The following is a 24386-nucleotide window of genomic DNA, read 5'->3' as shown; positions in this document are numbered from 1 at the left end:
TCTTAATGCTCATCTTTGCTGGGCCTGTGTAAGATCTCCCTTTAATTATGATTTGAGGACAAATTAGTTTATAAATGAGTTAGTTTCATATTTTGTCTGCTTAATTCAATAGAAAACAGTAAAATCAATAATTAAAAGTAAACTAAAACGGGGGCGTTGTAATTTTTTTGACCTGTTCATCAATCTAAGGAAAGAAATGGCTGCAACATTTTGATTGTTTGAGGTGTTTTCACAGGGGTCTCAGATTTAATTCGGGTTGCATTAAAATGGGGACTTTTTTAACAGTTCTGAAATTAACATAAAATACGAAGTGTCAGGAGGGAATTCAGTTGTGTCATATCAGAGAAAAGCTTTTTTTGGTCCTGTGAAGAACAGCTCACAGTGCAGACTCCTCTGCTCTTCTAGTCACTCACTTCATCCACTTACATGACTTGGCTGTGTCTCTGCCACAACTGCTGAACTACTGTCAGAGAAAGCACATGAGCTGATTGCTCCTCTTGGCTCTGGCATCGAGGAGTCTGTCTCCATCCCTCTCATTCTACTCTGCTCATATCCAAAACCAGCTCCTGTCAAAATTTGACCTCTCCCTGTCCTGTTTATTGAATTTAATGACAGAACAGAAATATAAAGAACTAAATATCATAGGATGTTTCAAAATGTGAAAAAAACTTAAATCATTATGCATGACATCTTTTTGTTAGATTTATCTTTCCCCACATGAGTGGAGGAACATCCATCCATAACGTGCTAAATAAATTAATAAGCCTTAATGACAGCAGCAGAAAAAGAATAATTTTCATCTTAATGCGCAGCCATTGATCATCTGAGACTGTATTTAACAAGCCAGCAATCAGTTATTGAGGCTGTGCACCAGCTCATTAGCACAACTGTTTGAGCTCATATGATGCTATACCTGAAAAGATGTGCTGAGCCTCTGAGGCAACTAGACAGACAAGCTGCTTTACAGCTTCATTAGTTAATATAACACCAAAGAGAGTTTGTGTTAAAATAATATTTGGGTAAAAAATCCAATTCACTGAAAAAGTTTTTACACCAGGGTGAGTTAGTCAGCAATTACTTTCTAGAAAGACTGTATTTGAAAACCTCTTTGTCAGATCAATGATAAACCTAGTTTGGAAGTGCCTACACTTGTTTCTGTAAATTTACTCAGATCTCGTTTCAGTAAACTAAGACGGATAACAAGCAAGCACAATTTTCTGTTAGGACCTGACCAAATAATTATTTTATGTACAGCATTGTCTCGCAAAAGCATTCATTACAACCAAAAACTTACATTTTATTGAGATTTTATGTGAAACATAAAGCTCTGCATAATTGTGAAGTAAAAGGAAAAAAAGATCAATGGTATTTTTCTTTACAAATGAGATCCTCAAAAATGTATAAAGCATTTGCTTGGGACCTTGTGTTGGATTTTATTCAGAGGTATCATTGTAAAGCAGGTCAAAATACAAACAGATGCAATTTTCTGACTTCTACTTGTAAAACAAATTATAACTATAATTCTTTTACTTTTACAGTTCAGTGCTGCTTTGTACTTAAAATATGCAATATGCATAAATCTGTGGCTATCGGGTGACAAAATGTAAAAGTTCAAAGGATATTAATACATTTGTAAATCAGTGTCAGTGAACCAGTTACAAGGCCCCTAAGCAGTAAACCAGCAGATGTAAGATTCTTTTTTTCCGCCTACCAATTCAAACAGTTTGTATATTTCAACATGACAGCCTGCAAAAAGAACCTGTGTTCTTTACTCAGTTTTAAGTTACTCTCCACAAGTCATCTTTTTTTAGAGTTGTTTTTTCCCCAGATGACAGTTAAAATTTCCTATCCCTGTAACATTGAGTTTACTTTTTAAAATTTCCTCTTATGTGCCTTACTCACACTCTTACTAGCTTCAGTGATTGTTTGCTACAAACTGAGGTGTATTCTCCCTCGAAGGGTGGCCAAAAAGATTACAAAGGATGCTTGATGTTTTTCACAGCGAGGAAGTGTATCAAACACAGCCATTATACACACTAAAGTGTTTGACAAGCATTTGTCTTTTCTTATAGAACTACAGGTCGAGAGAGAGCATCGTGTTTCTACTGTCACTCATGTATTTTTAGATTGAAAAGTGCATTAACTACTACAAATAAAATCAACAAGCAAAATGCAAAATCCTGAATTAATCAAGAGCAAATGTAGTTGTAGTTGTGTTTGCTGACACTTTGCAGATTTATATGCTAGTTTGTGAACTATCTCTATCAATATAAAGGAAGTTTAAAGGATATGTTACCAAACTGGTGGGCTAAAAGCTTCTGGAAGAAAATAATACATACTACCAACCTTCAATCATTCGGAGAAAAAAAAATGCTAAAAAAAACAACTCAGAAAATAAAAACTATTAAATCTGATTATCTAACTTATCCTTTGCTACCACCACTGTACAAAACTTCCCTTTCATTTCCCCACTAAATAGGCTATTCTTTGTGAACATTCTTAGAACAGATTGTTCCCATGTGCCACCTGCAGCCTCTTCATTTGCCCAACACTGAGACCTGCCAAAACATGCTTCTCTATTAAAGGACTCCATATAGCACAGAAAAAAATAGCATTTTTTTGCTTCTATGTCTGACTGTGAATCTCAAGGCATCACTGGGAAAACAATATCTATGTAATCTAGTCATGGGTAGACAAGGTGCTGTTCTATCACTATTCAGATGAACTATCATTTGTAAGCAGTAAACAGTAATCTTTACATGATACAATGTTTTTAGTCATAATTTTACACAATTAGGCTGCAGTATAAGTGGTTGATTTGGGTGTGAAGGGACTGAATGGCAATATAAACAATTCCCTCTTAAGGATTTCTTTTTTTTTTTTTTTTACATTTTCTGTTCAGTTATAGCCTAAGCATTTATAGAGTATCATTGTTTGCTTGGTACTTCAGACTAGCCTATAAATCATTTTACTTAAAATGATTTACAGTTGAGCATTTTGCTTCCTTCCTAATTTGGTTCACAAAGTACTTTTTTACAAGAACAGTTTGATTCATTCCCATTTCTTTAGATGATGTACAAAATAGTATTTCTGCAGGACTACTCTTGCCATATATACCGTAGTCAAGGGCAATGAACTTTGAGTTTTAATTGAAACAGTCTTAGTACCTGGTAAACCAATAGTGTACATTAATTATTAAGTTTAATGAAGAATTAAACTGGAATTTGTTATCAAAAGTCAAATGATGGACTAAGATTTGGCAACAAAACATAACCAATGTATCCTTTCGAAATATACATGCCAACATAAAGTTGCATCCATAACAGCTCCAATATACATATCATCACCTTCCTAAAATAATTGTTTATGCGATTTTTTTTTTTTTTTTGCCAAAGCTAATTTTGGCAACAAAAAAAAAAAAATCACCACCCCAAAATTTTATTTAGGCAAAAAAAAATACCTTTGGCAAAAAATTACATAGGCCATTATTTTAGGAAGGTGACAATATTATAAAAGCAATTTTATTAAGTAAAAGCACCCTTACCTGAAGGTAATGACATGCTCGTGAAGACGTTTTGAGGTCGGTGTGCATCATGGGTTTGTCCAAATTAAGCGATGACTTCCTATAGGCCTCCTTGGCTTGGCTGACTGTTAGTGTCGACCAGGAGCTCCTCTTCATGAATTTTCCCTCGGGTGCCATGGCCATGCTTTCACAGGCTGAGCACTTGACATCATTGTTACTCTTGGAGCCCTTGAGCGACATTTCACCAAAGTGATGGCTGTGCATGGATTCTGGGTAGCAGTGGCTGACATGTTCCCCGTGGTGTCTCGACATTATACTCGGGGTGCGGTAGGTGCTGTCACTGTCCAAGTTGTCATCAGAGCTCCACCAACCTCCAGAGCGGTGCTTACGTTCTTTACTTTTGCTCCTCTTGCTGCCATGTTTGGTGGAGTGGTGGCCATGATGGTAATAAGACCCTGCTCCTCCACCTCCTACATCACCTTTTGTGCCATTCATCTTGGATGACCCCTCCAAAGAGTGGGACTTGGTGAAGAGTTTTTGAACAGAATGAACGAGGTGTCTGATGCGGCCGGGACTCTCGCTGCGTTGCTCAGTGGTTGTGGACGTGCGCTGGTACTGTAGCGTGTGGAAGCCGTCGCGGTGAAGTGGCAGTTGTTTCTCAAACTGGTCTAGCAGGTTAGCTGGAAGGCGATTGCTTTTAGTGCCGGCGTGGTGGGAGGAGGCAGCAGCAGCGGCTGCCGCAGCAGCGACAGCCGGCGAGGTGGCGGAGGCCGTGATGGCAGCACAGTCTTCCCGGGTGGCTGAGTCGTAATACTGAGAGCTGTAGTGCATTCTGGGGAAGGTGCTGCTGGAGATGTGGTCTGATGCGGCAGGTGGGGGCATCATGACAGGGGACATCATCATGCAGTCAGAGTGGATGGAGCTTCGGGGCGAGTACCGGTGGTGGAAGTCCACGGGGCAGCTCTCTGTGGGGCTGAGCAGGTATGACGGGTGGCGGGAGTCAGAGCCATGGTGGCCATGGAAATCGTGAATGTGGGGATCGTAGTCCAAACCATGAGGTAAAGGGATATGATGCTGGGAACGACTGCCCGATAAGCCCTTCATGTTCCTGGCAGGGGGGAGACGTCTGCCTTCATTTACCTTCCGAGGTGGGGACCAAGATGTAAACTTCTGGTCTGATGCAAAGAAGAAGAAAGAAGGAGAGGAAAACATTAAATCACTGAGTTAGAGGAATCAGGGAATTATAAGTCCAGTTTAAATGTCTTCATTTGATCTCGTTTTTGGCTATTGACTTCAAATGAAAAATTATTAGCATAAATAATACTTAGGCATAAGGCCTAAACTGGCAAAGAATTATATTAAAGTCACAGTTGAGTTCAGTGAAAACATTTCTCTCAATACAATAATGTCCAATAACTCTGACTCTGAAAAGTTTTATTTGAAACGGTCACACGGACGGTTTTCTGTAGGTGATTTATTGAGTGCTGTAATGAAAGGAAATTGGAAAGTCAGCGATTTGAATAAATTCCAAGCAACAAAGAGACACAAGAACAATGCAAGTAAAAAATAGATCAGAGATTATTAAATCGTTTTCTGTGACTCAGACACAAAGAGCCTCTTCCTTTGTTGTCTATTTGCAAGGATACTACACTGTCACTATACTACACTGTAGACACACTGAGGTAAGATACTTGCTTACCTCATGTCTCATACAGAATGCTTAAACTGTGTATTTTTCATTTTTTTTCAGTAAAATGTCTTTTGAAGCAACAAAAAAATCTTAATTTCTCAAGAGACAAAACAAAAAGAACACCACAACAGTTAAACATGATGGTGGAAATGTGATGGTTGGGCCTGATTTGCTGAATTTTTCTCTCTACCAAAAAATGTTGAACAATACTTAGCCACCAGTATTGTCACCTTGACATTGAGTTCAAGGTGACTAATGTTTTGAAACAGGACAATGATCCGAAGTTGAACAGTAAGAAAATCTCTGAATAGACCAGAAAAAGTCACTCAGTCATGTTAATATAGGAACACATATACCTGTGATTCCATATAAAACTGTTTTTTTGTTGTTGTTGTTTTTTCAGTGTAATTGCATGCAAATTGTAGATAAGTAATTGGAAAACAAGCTGGATTAAACCCAAATGTAACGCATTCATTAGTGAGAAAAAGTGAATAACCAAAAGGAAATCATAAGCAATCAACACTTAGACCAGAGCAATCAAACTTACTGAGTTAAAAAAGAAATAAAATGGAAAAAGAAAGAACATTAGGCACTCCTTGGCACTAAATCAACTGTATGGGGGATTATTATCTGTTGTTCATTTTTAAAATGTGTTGGTTTTTTTTACCAAACTTTTTGCTCATTTTTCAGGATCGGTATTTTTATTTTATTTTTCACACCTTTCCCTTCATGAGCACCTGGTTCAGATTTTCTAATCACATCACCTGAAACATGTTAGTTTGTGTCTTTTCTCAGTTCAAACATCTCCTGCTTTGTTTTGCTCTCTGTCACAGACTTCTGTCTTTTGGGAGCCACTCATTAGAGTTGGGTGGTATCTTAAGCTTCTCTTCCTTTTTATTCCTGTAATAACAGTGACTTTGTTTGCTGTTATTAAATAAGTTGCTAAAGTCTATCATTCACAAGCTGTCTGCTTGCTGGTAAACTTGCATTTGGTTTTTACATTCAACCAATTATTGCAACAAGCAGACTGAATCCTATTGTGCCTCAAGAATAAAAGACTGTGAACATCTGAAGAGAAGCATGAGCTAACCATGAAATTGAGCTAGAAAATTAGATTTTGAAATGTATATCTTCTTAAACTTATATTTAAAAATTATTTGGTAAACCTTATGATGCCTAAGTTACAAACACAATATCTAAGAAGGTAAGGACAACCAAAACAAGAAAGGAAATAACATGGAAACTGTTTTATTGAGTGTTGGTTTTTAAATAACAAGTCTCAGATTCATGCCATGTAATCTTCTGTTTGAGTAGGTTTCCAATACAGTCTTGTAATTGCCGCAGTTTTCACAGCAAACTAAGCCAAATTCTCTGGATTCAGTGCTAAGTGTTAATTTTCTGTTGTTTCCTATCAATGAAAGTATGAGCGTATGCGTGTGTGAGTATATCTGTGTGTATATAGATACACCAGGAAGATGCCACTAGTTGTGAATTTAAAGATCGGAAACCTTATTATCAATTTTAAAAAGTACAAGAACATATTTACCTTAGTTAGGGTTGGTGTCTCAAATATGTACAGTATGTATACGAGGTTAAGCTACTGCAATATAAAGATGACTTGCGATATTTTTACGCATCTTTATCAATAATGCCAATAACTGTGGAGGGCGCTGCAGCGTGACGCTGAAAGATTAAACAACATGATTCAAGTAGATGCTTAACATATACAGCTATAAACCATCGCCATAGTTCAGTCACCTCAAGGGGTTTTCAATAAATCAGACATTTAGGAAATGAAAGCCCTTGTAAGCAAAGATAGGGTATAATAAAATGATTATGCAAATGAAAAAAGACATAGAATAAACTGATCTCTCACTTGATTATTTCAAGCAACACTGAGTTGACAATTGAATTCGGACTTCAGCACCCAACTAACATTTTCAGGCCAAGTTGAATCTGCCCAGGTGTTTTTGTCACCTTAATTTCCCAATTTTTCCTCCTCTTTCCTTATTGCTCATCCTAATCTTCACTTGTGGGATTTGGTGTTCTATTGCAGACTAACCGCAATCAAATGCTTCCAAATGAAGTAGATTTAATTTGTTTTTCTTGCATCATTAGCATAAAAAGCAGAATGTTCTGCCATTTGGCATGAGAAATATTTTAACTATCTAAACAAGATTGTGAAAGTTTAAGATGAAAAGGAGGTTTAAATAGTTCAACAAATGCTTCAGCCATCTCTGTCTGATCTGTTTATTATAAAGATTTATTTATAATGTTGTTTCTAACTTTCAATGCAAACGTCTAGATCTTTACCTTTTCATTTCTGAACCATTAAGATATGAGTCATCTCTAATCGAAGAGTATGTCCAACGCACTTCTGTGAACAATAGAACTTGTGCCTACAGCTTCCTGTACAGAAACATAGTCTGATTCATAAAATGGAAAGATGTGATCAAAGCTCTTAAGTACACACTGGAGCACCTGAAGTGTGTGCCATTCCCCCCATAATTAATTAAGTTCGCTGCAGCAGGAAACCCCAGCCTGAAACAGGGCACTTCATCTTACATAACATTTGGGATCTCTAAATCTTGCACAGTATTTCAAAGGAGCCAAAAATAAAAAGCCCAGTTGCCATAGCAACCACCGCTAAAACCCAGGAATTGTAGCTGGATTTTCAAGGCTGTGTGGGGTTTGGTAGATCTCAGTATCAGAAGTGTACAGGAGACACAAATAGCATGCAGTGTGGTGCAGATTCTTTATTCTTGAAGTCATGGCTCGATTTGCAGAATGGACTACATTTGAATAGGTTTAGGAAAGTAACTGTTGAATTATCAGGCTTTTGCGCAAACTTTAATTATTAGCAGCAGCTATAAGCCGTAAACTAAATGTAAAACTGACATCTTTTGTATCATGCCTTTTTAGAGGCTAAATATATTTCACTCAAAGAAAATGCGTGTAAAAATGTGCAATTTATGTAACCAGAATAGTTTTTAAATAACCTAAACCAAGCTGGACTCCAGATCAGCAAAGGGTGGATAGAGTAAGTACGGCTCCTGCCATTTTAAGAAAAGCAGTAATTTTTAGCAATTAAGTCATAACCTATGATTATAGCCACGTGACCTTAGTTAATATTTAGGTAGAGTGACTCCAACCCTTGTGGCAACATGTAACTGTTAAAAATATTTAAAATAACTTCACTCAGTGACTTTTATGTTTACTCACTCCTAGCAGAGAGTTCTCAACATATCTGCTTCTGTCAAACTTAAAATCGACTAACGAATCTAGATCCCACATAGTTGTGATTGTTTGTATTTATGAAAAGAAAATGCTGTTAAACCATTCTAAATGACTTTGACAATAACTCTTGTTTATTAACTCAGTCATGAATAATTATTTGATTAAATATAGCACTGCATTTGGATGCATGCTTTACTGTTCATCATCGGTTCATTAGTCAGAACCAAGAAAAGCCAGTAATAGTGCATCTCTGCATGCTATCAAGAATTTCACAACATCTGATTTAGTGAGTCAAAAGCCACACAACATTTGTTTCCACCCTCATAATTTCTGATTACAGAAATTATCTTTAGGTGCATTGATTTCTTCATAATTAGTTGCTTAGAGACTAACCTTTCAATCTAGATTAGATTTTTAATATCAATTAAATCAAACTGAGCAAAGTCTATTCACCCTATTCCTTTGGGGGGAGAGAATTATGAAGGGGAGAAAAACTATTAAGAAGGCAATAAATACTTTTAATTAATCAGTCAATCATTCAAAAGTGGTAGACATAAAACTATTGTTAATATCATGCAATCTGTTTTAATCACTGGTGCTGCTTGAGTGCACACGATACATCATCCTGCTGCCAAAGATACCTTAATTATGTATTATCTGCATATTAATGATTTTGAATTTGGTACATTTGCAACTGCAGTAGCTATAGGAGAATAATGTCAGTTTATTATAAGTACACATAAATTATGATCCCAAAATGAAATCAAAGGCATATAAATACAATATGTTCACTGTCTGAAAATACAATAATTTATTTTAGCACGTCTCAAAACCAGTAAAGCAGACTGCTTGCCACATATATATGTGACATGTTAAGTATTCAGACCATATAACAACTTGCTTTTAGTGTAACACACTGAATTGGTCCCCTTAGTGCTCAATGCCATCCGAAGTGCGGTATGCATCAACATTCACTAGCACACAGTTACCAACTCATCAGTCTCAGTGAGGGAGGTCATGTCAAGTTAAAGAAACCCAGCAGACGTTTTTTTCCAGAAAAAAATGAGCTGTGTCACATGGCTGACTCTGGACCGCCTTCGGGCAGCAGCAAGGAAGAGGAAGCTTAGCTCAACTCTGTCTTGGTCAATACCTCCCACTCTCCCAGCATTGCAGTGATACAGTTTTGTTGCACATTTAGCCTCCAGCTCATCTGCCTGAGAGATAGTTTCAACACTTTATTTGAACAGATGTCATGTCTCTAAAAATTACACCCAACCAACACCATTGTAAACTACCCACTTTACGCCAACACAGAAATGTTATATTATGCGCTAAAAAGAATTGTCAGTATATTAAGACATTTATAACTACACTTTATATATTCATATACAACACCTATTATATATTGCAATAATTTTGTATGTGTCTATATGACATGAGGTACCAATGAGTTAAGGACCTCTTTATCAGATGCATGCTATCTTGAGTGTTAATCTGGCTACTCAGGGTGATTTAAGCAGTTTATACTCCACTCTCCACAACTGATTTACATAAACAATGGTGCTTCAAAAAGCCAATGTTTATTTTCTTAATTCTTGAGGAGAACAATACCTTCCAAACATTCTCATGAATACGCTAGGCTGCGTAACATCTTGTACTAAATGTCCACAAGACATTAATGAGCACTTTCTGGTTTCCACAGCTTACGCAACAGCTATTGTGCCCGATGAGTAACAGGACATTTCCTTAATGTGCTCCCGTCAGCACCTGATGCTGTGTGTAATTTTTCTCCATCTGAAAAAAGATGAGACACTGAGAAGAGAGAAATTAGAATCGGTTTGTGGAAGAAAAAAAAACAGAGGGGAAACCCTCTCCTTTGCTCCCTGGGAAACATTGTGCTAAGTTAAAGCTTTGCTGCAGTCAGCGCCTGACCAGAACACCACTTTATCTCCAAGATGCTTGTATAACTTGAAATAAACTTGGCCTCCCTCCTCCACAGTAATACACAGCGAGCTACTTCCACAGCAGAGATCTTAGCAACAGGCAGCTGAGCTGTTGAGGTATTTTGCTGAGACATTACTACTAGCTATTGACAAAAGGAGGACAGGATGTCTCCTCCTCCCAGTTAAACAGACATTCCACCTTCCTTTGACCAACAGCTTCCTGTTAAACTGTTTTGTCTTCCACCTCAGCCATAGGCTCTTCTGTCCCCAAACAGAGATGCTATGTTTCTTAGTAATGTTACTGAAGTAAACGTAACCAAGACCATACAATGGCCTGACATTGATGTGAAAGATATTGTGATGCCCTAAACACTGAGATGAATGAGTAAATGATGGTACTATTAAATGTTTACAGTATCAGTTAATTTTACAGGACTGTAATAGATAAAGCACATTCAATAACCATATGTTTCCACAGAGACAAACGGCAAAGATCACAAGTATTATATAAGGCTAAAGTATGTTAAATCCTGCAACTGAGACAAAATCATACTGCATTAGTTCAAGCTTTGCAGTAGTCTGACTTTCACCTTTTGATATCCACCCACTCCCCTCCCACTGCTGCTGTTCTCTCCTCAGAAAGCAGACAGAACTGATGGAGTGGTAGCACACACCCTGAACACAGCCGTACTCCTTCTGTCTTCTCCGTGCCATTTTATGGAAGAAAATCCCTTATAAGGAGCCCGTAATCACCCACTGCTAACTGTGTTGCTGCCTTTGAAGCCTCCCACACACGAAAGACAATGTCTAACACAGAGCTGAAACATGCTTTCCTTCAAGGTTTCTCTTTGTGCCTTAGCATAGACTTGTACATCGATTGTATGATTGCAGTGTATGAATAAAACAGACCAGTACGATGGAAAAAAAAAAGTGACTCGGATGCAATGAAAACTTTTCCTTCAACTTTCTGGGCTCCACTATAAACTTGATAAAATACAACAGAATGTAGTCATGGTTGGTGAGAAAAAATATAATCCTTTCCACATTGATTCTGCTTCTTCATATCAAACACAAACCTATTGTTTAAGGTGAAATATAACACTGCCGACAAAACAATATGGGGAAAAAAAAAACTGATGTGGGAGGCTTCAAGTTGGCACAATGCTTCTTCTCATTCAGGTCCTGCAGAAGATGCAGACACATCTCCATGGTAATAACTCCTACAATATGTAAACATAGCAAGCTTGTGCAGCCTGTGTGCGATTGAATATTGAGACGCCTGGAGTGTTTAGGCCAAAACTTCTACTTCATCATATTGCTCTGAAAATGAGATTAACACTTGAGAGAAAGCTGTTAAATACATAATAAATCAGGGAAAATATGTTATTTTGCAACTCACAAGTAATACTTACTTTGTGTTTAGCAAACATGTGGGAAATTTTAGATTCACACAATATTATTACACCTGCTTTACTCAGCCATATTAAAAAGTGCGGAAATATTTCAAGAGTGAAACAGTTTCTGAAGGTGTGTATGCTTCATTTGAGATTCATTATTGCATGTATATTACAGAAATGAGTCCCAGAAGCTCTGACACTACAGGTGTGCAAACAGGTTCCCAGTCAAACCTGGCACTATGATCCATTCTGAGAGTTTTTGTTGAGCTTGGGCATTGTCAAATACAATTGAATACACTGAAACACACGGAGCAATACTGCTCAAATTGTGAATGGTATTGCTCAGGTAGCTTTTGGAGGCAATCTGAAATTATTTTATGTGTGTTAGCTCTGCAGTCTGAACTGTGATGACTCCCCTCAAGCAGAGGAGTTACTAATTGGACGTTTATTGTGTAAACGACAGCATTGTTTCAATTAGAAAGTGCTGCAGGCTAATTTAAAATAACAGATATCTGGTGTAGAACTCTAAATATAGGAGTTCTTTGCTAAAAATCCTAATGAACGTCTTGTGTGATGCTCACGTCAATAAAAAAAGGCAGGGTTCAGTGAATTAATAGGACGCCAAGGGATTTTTCTTTCGTTGTTTGATGTTCTTGTTTATTGAGCTCATTGCTCGTTACTGGCTGAGTAGCCTAAACCAGTAACTTAGGCTGCTGGTGGTACATGTGGAAGTTAAAACCATGTTGCTGGAATTGTTTAAATCTTATTTACATCTCATTCTCTTTATTCTTCTACCTTGTCGTATCTCTTTACCATAAATTGAGCTTGTGAAAATTGTATAAGTAATTGCTAAAATGAAATGCAAGGCTGAACCACAACAGTTTACTCTCACTGACAGAATAAACTGACAGTAAATAGCATTCTTATTGTTATGTAGAGTGGTTACCTCAGATGTTTTACCTCAGATCTAGTTGCTCCAAATGGATCTAGAACACTTGTACTTACAGTCAGATGCAAGTGTACCACTTTATCAGTATGAATGTCACTGCCAGGTTTTAAAATTATAATTGCATTTTTAAATATTAGAATAAACCCCCCCAAATTTGACTAGTCACATTTATTTTTACATTACATTAGTATTGCCACGTGAATCATTATTGCTGGGAGGGAAATTGTAAAGCAAGTAAATACACTCAAAACAAAAAGGAAAACAAGAATTTCCCCCAGGGGATCAATGAAGTATTGTGATTCAAATTACTACATGTTATGGATATAAAAACTGGTTTAATCTAGATCAGTGATCCAAAGGTTGAATTTGTATTTGTCACTGTGACAATATGTATAAAAATGAAAATGAACATTTCCATATTACACTACAGCTTGATTAAATGTACTGGAAAAAAGAAAAGAAAGGACGAATCGGAATAAATACCAAAACTTTCGTAGAGTGGTATGTACAATGTGCCAGTTAACCTGAATAACAATAATTAAAATCAATGTTATATGCAAATTACCATCAATAATTATTCAAACGTACTGTAATAACTAGTACAGCAGGAGTAAATATCTACCAAAAGTTAAAGTAAAAAAAAATTATGAAATTTATTCAGTTTATGAAGCTAAAATACAAAAGTAACAATTTAATCCAATATTTTAAAGCAATAACAGTCTTTTTTTTACATTTAAACCACACCATATAAAAGAGTATGCCTCTGTCCAAGTAGTGTCAATTTTTATATGTAACATTTGCCTTGTTTTGATTGATGCCTAAATTATCTTCAGCATGTAAATGTATTCAGCCATGTAACTCATGTCATATTGTAATCCTGTAATGACAAAGGGTGAAGCACCAGATAAAAGATGACTAAATGATATTTTTGTTACAATCTCCATTGCAAGGCTTCAAGATTGTAGGGAAAAATGCAATTTTTGTTTTTAGTTGAAGATGAATCATGCAAATTTGAAAAAACTTTTTTTTTTTCTTTGGTGCCAAAATGTTCTATCATGGTTCTGGACAGAGTTTCCACATGTGGGGATTTGGAAGTGCACCGCTCACTTAATTAGGCTGTTTTGTCATGTTCTGTTCCATCTGTTCTAATTTCTACTGCAGCAGAGAGGAAAACAAACCTAAAGAGAGGCAGAGAACACATAAAAACACAGTCAGGAAGAGATTATTTCCACTACAGGCAAAGCTGCACAAAGATGTCAAGCTGCCTCTGACTTCACCTGTGACCAGCTCTTGGGGTATATATACCCACAGAGGGTGAAAGTTCTTTAAATTTCTTAAAATTATGGATATATAGTATGAAATGTTCTGGGCACAGCACTGACTTAACGCCGTACAGATGGTAGCACAAAAGCTTTGATGCTGTCGCAACCAACTATATTTTGCTTTCTTTTGTCCCCACAGAAAATTACATGGGAGAATTTTTATTAACTTGACAGAATAGTATGGTTATGATAAAATAAGTGTAAAATTTAAAGTAACCCTGAGGAATATCAGTTCATTTCTTTAAATTAAATTCAAAGTCAAAACAAAGTAAGCGTTTTACATTTAATTAAAGTTAAATATCAGTTAAGTCTTAAATGTAATTTTGTCAAATAAAAGAAGCCTATTATTATAACTTTTAAACAAACTATTAGAAGTCAAAGTTATAGCTATAGTGGCAAAAGCACAATAAAATTAACGATATCATCTAACTGAACACATGGAAAGAGACGATTGAGTGATGGATTAATGACATTTTTTAATGAATCATAAAACATTGTGTTCGGTACCACAAATAGGTTGCTTTAACCTTCTCAAACTGCTTTCATTGTGAAATGCACAATGAAATACCACCATAAGGAGTTCCACCAGGCTCTAATTTTGGAACAGTCCTATTCAGCTTCTATTTTAACTCTTGGGTCAAATGTTTGCCCAGCATATAATTGTTAAAATGCAATATGCTGTTGACAATGCAACTATACACATACACCGGAACAACACAACAAGCTGCTGATATGCTGTCTGTAGTCATGGAGCAGTTGTTGGCTTTAACATGGTTTACATCTTAGTAGAAAAATATGTACTATTTTCTCTCACTAGCCAACAGGAGGTCAAAAACAACAGCAATCATGTATATTTGTTAATGGAGATCCTCGATGTGTTTTAAGAGATTAAGTGATCTCCAAACATCACCGGTGAACATCGTAAAATATCCACGTTTAACCTTGCAAATGTCCTTTGTGCAAGACAAATTCATCCCGCCAGTGTGCAGAAGCAATTATATTTTCACACATACCACATTGTCTTACGACTTGGTCATAAATAACAAGTGCATAACGTTTCCTGGTGTTACTCTAAAGATTTTGAGAGGAAGTCTCGTCATTTCCATTTTTAATGATGACAACTCTTTAAACTGAAAGCCATTGCATTTTCAGGACTTTTTGAAAATCACAATTAGCTAAATTAAATAATTTTATTCACAGAACAGAGAATTATACAATAAAACCAGAGGAAGGGCAGCATATTGTACAGCATGGACCATGTGTGCTGGGGAGATTGCTCATGCAGAGTTTGATATCTAACCTTAGGACCTTTGTTTCGTGTCTCCCTGCAATCCCCCTGTCTCTCTTTCAGTTTCCTGTCTGATTGCTTTGAAGGAAGAATGAAGACCCCTAATGCCAAAAAAATAATCATTTGCTTCTGGTGATTGGTGGGTGTTGTCCTAAATAAAGAAAAATTTTATATTTTTCACACTATGGGGAGCAAATATTCTCAACAGTATAAAGCTAAGTTAGCAAGATTGTTCAATTTTGAGATGGACCCTATAAATTTAGCCAAAGTTGAACATTTATGAAAATACCAAGGTAATAAGTGAACCGATTTTTTTAGCAGTAATCACCAACTCTTTGAAATTTAGGTTATGAAAAAAAAAAAAATCCCCCAGTGTCGTCTCACTGTAGTTATTCATAACTATGCTCATCCTTCGAAACTCTGCAGAGCAGCATTAAAAATTCACTCAATTAATGTGATGCTTAACTCAATAATCACATGCACATAAAGCCCCATAATAACCCTGGAACGAGCTCATTAACAGTGCCCTTCACTCCGCAACGCATAAATCAGATTTTCTGAGACCATCCAACATCTGCAGTGCTGTATTACAACTTCACTTTTCACATCATCTTGATTTTGATGTTTTTTTGCTCAATTCTTTGAGCAGGCAGTAGAACATTTGCAAATGTTTACATTAAAAGTATGTGCACTTCTAAAATGAATATGGAGCATTTCACTGATACAGCGCTGTGTGATAAAGTTGGCTTTGTATGTACCTTGAGCATATTGTCTGCCAAGACAAGTAACTTGTTTGGCACATCAAAAACAAGAAATATGTTTTCTAGCACTCTGCTGCTGTTGCGTAATCACGTGTGATATATTACAGTATACTAAAGATATGCCAAAGATCACCAGTTACAGAAAGCTAGTTCGAAGAATTAGAAACACATAAATAATAAAAAAAGATCATTTTGGTGCAATATCCAAACAAAAAACAAAACAAAGCAAAGCAAAATCTAATGACGACATGACATGCAAGCCTTTTTAAACATAAGTTGTATAAAGTCAATGGAATAAAACCCCTTGTGAGATTCGGTTCTCTTTCTGTAATTCACACACGGAAAACTGAGGCACCTGAACGACAGGTCAGCATGTCCTTATACACATAAGGTGTCACTGTTGAGAGCAAAACCCAGCATGTATATTTCCCCATTTTAACCTCCTCACCAGCTGGCACTGTGGCCTTGTTCGAACTGAGTAACAAAAGGCTTTCAGGCTGTTGACATGATTCAGACAGCATTTTCTGCCAAGTCACAATGTACAAAATGTTCTAGATCTCCTAAATGTATGCGACCAAATGTGACAAATGTGTGGAACAAAAGCAAGAAGTTGATCATTTCCCATCGCTCCGTGATGATTTCAACCTGTAAAACTCCACCTCAGAAAAACATCTAGCAATGTGTTAAAATCAACATAGGCAATATTCTATAACAGTTCTTTCATGAATGCCACCTTAGGCCAATCCCTTATTGTGCCCCCCATCCAATCCAAATGCAGGAAATCATCAGCGAAGGCGGGATAAAAAGCAGTGCACTTAAACACAGAGCACATAACCAAGTCTTCCTATTCTCTAGGCAGCATGTCGGACTAACTTCCGGACACATGGATACACCCACTCTTTTTTACACATTTACTGAATGCCATTGCATAAAGCAATAAAAAACTTGTTCTGAGCATAAATGGCAGACAAGTTATATATTTTTATCTGCATACCCTTTGTTGTGCATGCCTGGGCAACTGCCTACATGAAGTATGTCAAGAACCACCACTGGTAATGCGTACAATTAGGTGAAATTTGTTATGTGACTCAGAGTACACATTTTACCATCTGATGAGCAGAATCAGTTATGAATTTTTTTTTCTTCAAATAACCATATTGGATAATAAAGAGATCTGTTAAGTAATTGCAAGAGAACGGCTTCATCTAGTTGAAAATTAGTCCAATAATCAGTTTATTAAAACTTTTAACTGAAAGAGGGAAAAAAAAAATTCTATCTTCAGAATATCCCATTGCTAAATCATTTTAAACGATTCTAACGATTCTAACATTTAACAATTTAAACGATAGCAACTGATTCTGACTTGATAACAGTGAAAATTACTACCAGTTTTTAACAGAGTAAGAAGAAATTAAAACATTCTAACAGATCTATGATGTTTGAAGACCGTTTTTATTCTAGACAAAGGATTTGTCTTCAACATATAGCTGAGCTTTAAGATATTCTGTTTTAATGCATACAATAAGTTACAAAATGCTGTAAAATAATTCCAACTCGTTATATTTTAGTAAAATTGAGTAACTTTGCAATTACAATAATCATTTTTTAAGAGAAGAATGATAAGCACAATATGAAACAGAACGGTACCATTTTAATCATCTCCTGCTCTCAATCTCGGTTATATAGTTATACCAGTTTTACAGTATGCTCATCTTATGCTCTCCCAGTGTTGTTCTGTTAGTCGACGTAGCGCTATGTTGTTTTGCCATGTTGCTCCATCTGTCACTCTGGTGGGAGTTGAGACAGAGAGCTGGCTGAGGGGAGCCCATGACTTTCATTAGAAAAGGCTGTGTTGTGAACCTCAAATGGGCAAAACATCAAACACAGACACATAGCCACACATGCACACACACTAAGTGTTGCAACAGATATACAAACCTTTAAACTTGTTTAAGCAGTGTTACACAGGAAAAGTGTGTGAGCCGTGCCATATAGCAAAAAGAATCCACATAAATTAATGTAATGTAATGCCCTGCAATAATGTTGGCTAGATTTAAGATTATGTAGATCCATAGTCCGAAAGTAAGTCCAACATTTTCATACAGAAAATCCTGTCTAGAGGGAAACCCCACAATAATCAAATTTTTATTCAGTCATGGCTTAATAAGAACCGTAATCTCAAAGGCAACGCTGTAGTGTCAATACCATGTAAACAGTAACAGCTGCAGGGGTCCTGGTGCAAAGTGTGCCAAACAGCTTTAATTTGTACTGCTCTATTTTGTTGTTCTTGAATTTAATTAGTCTGCTAAATTATTCAGATAAAAATCAATAAATTATTTTTTACACTGTGGCGTCAAAAATTAGGCTCGGCAGCCAGAAGGAAGACTTATTTATCCATCGAGATGCTAAATTTCAACACATGCTCAACCCACGACTGTCACAGCCTGCTAAAAAAGAGTCAATCGACTGTCATGTCAGTGTTGATTCCCTCGTTGTAATGAGATGTCAGTAATCATAAAAATATATAAATATCATTAATTCATCCTCAAAAAGGAAGCTTTAAAACCTTGCCGTTCTACTTAGCTGAACAATTACTAGTTTGCCTTAATTCCCTTATAAACAGTATATGAATAGAATTTATGAAATGAATCAAAACGATTAAATATAGAAACAAGGAAAAGTGAAACTACAATTTGTATAGAGATGTCCATCTAAAGTTTTAAAGCAATGTACGTCATTGACTCGCTCCTTACGAAAGACGGTGTTTCCAGCAACTTTACTGCTAATAAACGATGTCCTGTTTAGTAATTAATGAGCCGTTATCAGGGGGAATGCCATTAATAATAATGTCAGCTTGCAAAACCTGTCTTGTTATGTTTATAATTATGGTTTTCATAAGCCAAGTTCCAACCTAATATTGTCAAGAGGTTAGTACTATTGTGTGAGAAATCCCACATGGGATTTCTAGCACACCTGCGCAATTGTTATTATAAGACATCAGGGTTATCCATTCCACTCAAAGGACCAGAGAGCTGTAAAACACGCTTCATTAAATTGTTATCGCATAACATTTCTGTGTTCACTGTAAAGACCAAAGTAATAGAGTTCCACCATTACAACATAAAATTGTTGTAAACACTGAAAAAATATTTCAGGATGTTGATACAAGCCACATAGTCTCCAATAAAATTTGAGAATTTCTTTTATAAACAATTAACTAAACAACTATAACTGAGTCACTTATAAGACATGGCAACATAGGAGCAATTTAAATATTTGAATATATATAAATTACTCCTATGGCATGCTTCTATGTTAAACTCACAGTATTTGCATTTCTTCCTTACAACCTTCTCCTCCCCTCCAAATAGTAGTAAATTGTAGTGTGTACCTATGTGCACAAAGTTTTTTTTTGCCATTTAAATTTTTTTTTTTTTTTAGATCAATCTCTCACAGAAGTTTTGCACTTTATATGCATACAATATCACAGGCATGGGAGAAAGTCGACTCTCGGCAGGTGGTTGACATTCTTCAAGAATTGATCTGTAAAGCTAAGAAACCAAAACAGTACACACATTACAAAAACCTAAATGTGATTTCCCTCAAAGTGAGTCGTTTCTTTTTAATTTTGTCTGTCTTAACATCCTGTGGTTGTGACGCAAGAGAGTGAGAATGGACAATCTGTTGTTGAGTCTGAAGTGTCAAAAATATCTCCTCATGTTGCATTATAGGCGATAAAAAGGTGCCACATAAGCTCTAATTGTGTGAAGCTGAGATGCTGGTAAACCCACTGGAAGTCATTCTCACCTTATGGAGTCAACAAGAGCGAATCTGTGAGAACCTACAGACATGTTTTCTATCCTCAGACTCATATTTCTTGATGTATTTCTCTCTCAAAGCAGATGGCAATTGATAACTGTTTTAAATGAAAAGCACTTATGCAACACTAAATACATTTTGCATAAATTAGCAACTATTTTTTTGAACATTCAATATACACTGGGTCATACTACATAGTGATAATATCAAGTCATTATAACCATCCTAAATTAAGTTGTAGAGGAGGAAGTTTTTAATATGTAAATGTATGCAAAAAGTGCAACATTCTCATTAATCAGGGCACATGGAGCACAACGTACAAATCTCTAAACAAACACAGCAGTTCAACAGGCGCTTTGCATTTTAAATACGCACCCTGAATACAAATCAATTCCGATTAAAATCCTTGTCCTCGTTCACAAGCAACATTTTCCCCCACAGCGTTCTGACAGCTACATGGAGGAGAGTATAAGCTGTGTCCCTTTAAAGTCCCTTTCAGGGATGGCTTGAGTAAGATTAATGCTTTCATCAGTCTCTTGAAGCAATAGTATTCTGTCATTCAGACATTTGTCTTTTATCACAGAGATGGCAATAATAATAGGTATTACAAAACTGAATATGAACAGTAAAATTAATACAAGTATACCTGCAAAGACTTTGTACATCACAGTCAAAACAAAGCACACTTCAAATTGCAAACATTTGGACAGCTCTCTTCATTGATTTTCATTCATCTGTTTTACGATTAATTTAAAAGTTCGGACCACTGGAACACAGATTTTTAAAAAACATATTCTGTGAGCACAGCTATCACATAAAATGCAAACATGTAAGACTTATTCCATGTTGAAAGTTGTGTCAGTGGGGTTTGGCAAAATCAGAATGCCATGCCTCAAATTCAATTAATGAGTGGTTTGAGAGGCACTGAGAAATTGGCTGGTTACCAGAATTTGATTACTTTCAGCTCAATCCACGCTGACCATTGACAGGCTGGTCATAAACATAAGAGTGCAATCTTTTTTTCTGATGAGTTAATGCTCTATAGTAAGTGCTATGAGGACGCAACGACACCTTTTTGGTGCTGAAGTTGTCCAATGAAAAATACAAAAGCTACTTTTTGCAGTAGTACATTGACATAATAGAGCTAAAGGAAGCACACAGACTTAAAAAGAAGGATGGTGGATATTGGAATCATATTTTCTTACTGCATGTCTAGATGCATGCAACTTGTTTATGCTGTGGGTTAATGAGAAAGAACACAGTAACAGGAAGGCTAAATAAAGTACTGTAAAGTTGCTCTACTTTTTCATTTTGGTGCTTTTGACCTCTATGTCGAAAGCACCAAAGCACTTCAGCATTTTCAACATTCAGAAGTTGAAAATGTTATTTGGAAATGTCAAAATTAAGGCAAGTATCTGCATTCTAATATACACCAATGGGGACAGCAGCTTTTCTAATACCAAACATGCTACTTGTGCTAAAATCTCCAAAGCTCTTTACAGGAAGTATTTGAAAAATATATACTTTAAAAAACTAAATTTATTTATTAAATGCTTTTGATAAAATATTAATCTAAATATTGATTGTTACATTACAATCAATAATCAAGAGATAATTAAAATGTATTATTTTTGGTATATTCAAGTAAACTGTATTCTTTATTTTGCTCCTTAAAGCGTATTTACAATAATAAACAACCTGCAGCCTTATGCATTTTTAAAAGCTGTGTGCATAAGGCTGTGAACGTAAAAACACATTCTTCATGTCTGGGGATTTACTTCCTATTTGTTTTTGGCTAATGCGTGTCTCAAAATGGTTTAAACTGCAACCAAGGGAATTATCTGTGTCTCAAGGACACTATGTAAATAAATTATGAAAAAATATAGGTTTAATTTAATTTAGGAGACCTTATTTTCAGCAATACACGTGCATAAATGTACTTTCAATGACAGTAAGATCAATGATGTCTCCCCTGCCTTCACCATTAATTTTTTTAATGGTTGCTTTCAGACAGGAGGACTAGAGGACTCTCCGCAGCCTCTTTGTGAAAAAAAACTCGAGGGATCGAGGATCAAGCGAGATGAAATATCCCCAAAGGCAACCGCATGGTACAAACTATCCTCAAGCAAAACCAAAAGATAACAATTAAGAAGAAAAAGTCAGTAAAAAGGTAAAGGTAATTTTATTTCTATAGCACATTTTCAAAAACAAGGCAATACAAAGTGCTTTACAAGAATTAAAAGGAAATACAAACAAAATAAACCAAAGGAAAGAACAAAAGAAGAAAAACCTAATAATGTTGATCCAAAGTAAATAAACTAGATACTCCTATCTAGTTTAGGAGCATCTTAAACTTATGCTTATCTACCAGGGTTGGTAGATAAGTATAAGTATCCTCTAGTCTAAAAAAAAAATCTCTAAGGTTTTAAAGTGGAACCGCATAAAAGAAAATTTTATTCAGAAAACACAGCTTTTCATAACCTTGCTATATCTTGATGACTGTAATAGACCTCTGTCTAGTAACCTGCAAATTTTTTTTCAAAGAACTAAATTAGATACCTGCTTTTCTGTATGAACTTGGAAAATTTGTATCCGTAACTTTGGTTATGGTTTCCAAGCACTCATCCAGTTTGGAGCATGACTGGCTTAATAAGGTCTTAATGTGATCTCTGTTTCATCACCGCTTCTCCGAGGAAAAGGTGTTTGTAGTTTTGCAGTGGTTTGATGGTTTCCATAATCCTTTTACTTGATTGTTCCGCAAAAGGATTATTTATGTTACCAAATACACAGACATTACTGAAAGAGGAAACATTGACTTTTTTAGCCTCTATTTGTATTACAAGACCTTTGTTGAGCTATGGATTATTAAATTTATATATGTAAATCCAATAATAATAAATATATATTATTGGATATATAAGGTATATCCAATAATAGAGAAAGAGAGAGGGGGAGCATTTCATAACAGATAATGCTGTACACTACCTACTTTGACAGTTACCTGTTTCAAAGTCTGTCATTTTCTCAATAATTTCTTAATGATTTCAGTGTGTTACTACATTAATTGCTGTAGGGTGTTCAGTTTATCTGAGATAAGGACACAAAATTATCCACAGTATGACATCCAGCTCAAACATTTAGATTAAAAATACCTTTGTTTTATCTTTTAAGTTTCAAAATTACCCCCTTCCCTCCAAGTTTATTTTTCCAAAATAAATTGAAAAGTATTTAACAATGAAAGTTGGTTCAAATCTAGAGTCTTATTAATTTCTTCTTGTTTGTCTGTCTCAGAGTTGGCATGCTATGACGACACCCTGCTAATGAAAGTAAAAGCAGGATGTGGTGTACTGTCTTTCCCACTTCACCACGAAGTAGAGGACCGGCAGCAAGGTTCAACACCTTTCTTCCATTAACACACTGAAGACAATTCTCTTTGTCCACAGGTTTACTAATGCAGAAAGTGTGAAACTGAAATAAATACAACAAAAAATACGATTACAACATGCACCATTTTGTTACAGTAAAATATAGTGAATAAGCTAAACATAAGTAGATAATAAACAGTATACATACAGACGATAACACGAAAGACGAAGGATGGAGGCAGATGGACGTGGATAATGATCAGACGTCAAGCACCATGTAAACATCCACCGATTTTTTACTTCCTGTGACGTCACTTGCTATTTACAAAATCTCCTGTTGGGGGTGCTAAAACTACACTTACAACAACACTAATACCACTCTAACAGCACACTCCCCGCCTGGCATAGATAAATGCCACTATCAACATTGAATAAGAAACACTTCTAAAACAATTTAGTCCTACGGTGGTGATAACAGAAGAATGAGCTCCGTCACTGGCCTCAGAAATACTTTAGTTCCATCCTGCCTTGACACCTTGACCTCTGCTTTGCGGACCTTGTTGTCTTGACTGGGGAGAACTTGAGTAATTATTCCCAGGGGCCATTCATTCCTCTTGAGTTGCTGGTCCCGTAGAAGCACAATGCTCCCAGTCTCCAGATTCGTCTGATTGTCGTGCCACTTCCTTCTTGGCTGCAATGTTGACAGATACTGTCTTCTCCATTTGCTCCAGAAAGTTTGGGCCAGATGTTGGACTTGGCGCCATTGCTGCTTACAGAGGTCCTTAACATTAGGGTCTGCAGGTGGAACTGATGGAACACCCGTCTTTTGAGTTAAGAGGGTAGCTGGGGTGAGTATAACTGGGTCACTTGGATCAGTAGACACTGGTAGGAGAGGCCTTGAATTTATAATCGCTACCACTTCTGCCATCAGTGTAGTAAGCACCTCATGTGTCAAACTTGATGTCCCAACTTGCAGAAACATTGAATCCAGGATTCTTCTGGCTATGCCAATTAACCTTTCCCACGAGCCACCCATATGAGATGCATGTGGGGGTTTAAAGACCCATGAGCAGCCTCTGTCTGCCAAATACT

At 36.3% G+C, this 24386-nt stretch overlaps 1 protein-coding gene across 6 annotated transcripts in view; it reads right to left on the bottom strand.

Annotated features, from left to right (window-relative positions):
- Positions 1–24386, bottom strand: part of dlgap2b (discs, large (Drosophila) homolog-associated protein 2b) — a 105359-nt gene that overhangs the window by 43697 nt on the left and 37276 nt on the right. For all 6 annotated transcript variants that reach the window (XM_032585012.1, XM_032585006.1, XM_032585007.1 and 3 more), the window contains one exon: positions 3545–4698. In XM_032585012.1, the coding sequence (XP_032440903.1) occupies positions 3545–4698 (1154 nt within the window). The remainder of the gene's footprint in view (positions 1–3544; positions 4699–24386) is intronic.

Source organism: Xiphophorus hellerii, chromosome 15 (genome assembly GCF_003331165.1).
Source record: "Xiphophorus hellerii strain 12219 chromosome 15, Xiphophorus_hellerii-4.1, whole genome shotgun sequence".
In the NCBI taxonomy this organism is placed as follows: Eukaryota; Metazoa; Chordata; class Actinopteri; order Cyprinodontiformes; family Poeciliidae; genus Xiphophorus; species Xiphophorus hellerii.
Note: the sequence above shows the minus strand (reverse complement) of the source record. Positions and strands in the feature narration are given on the sequence as shown.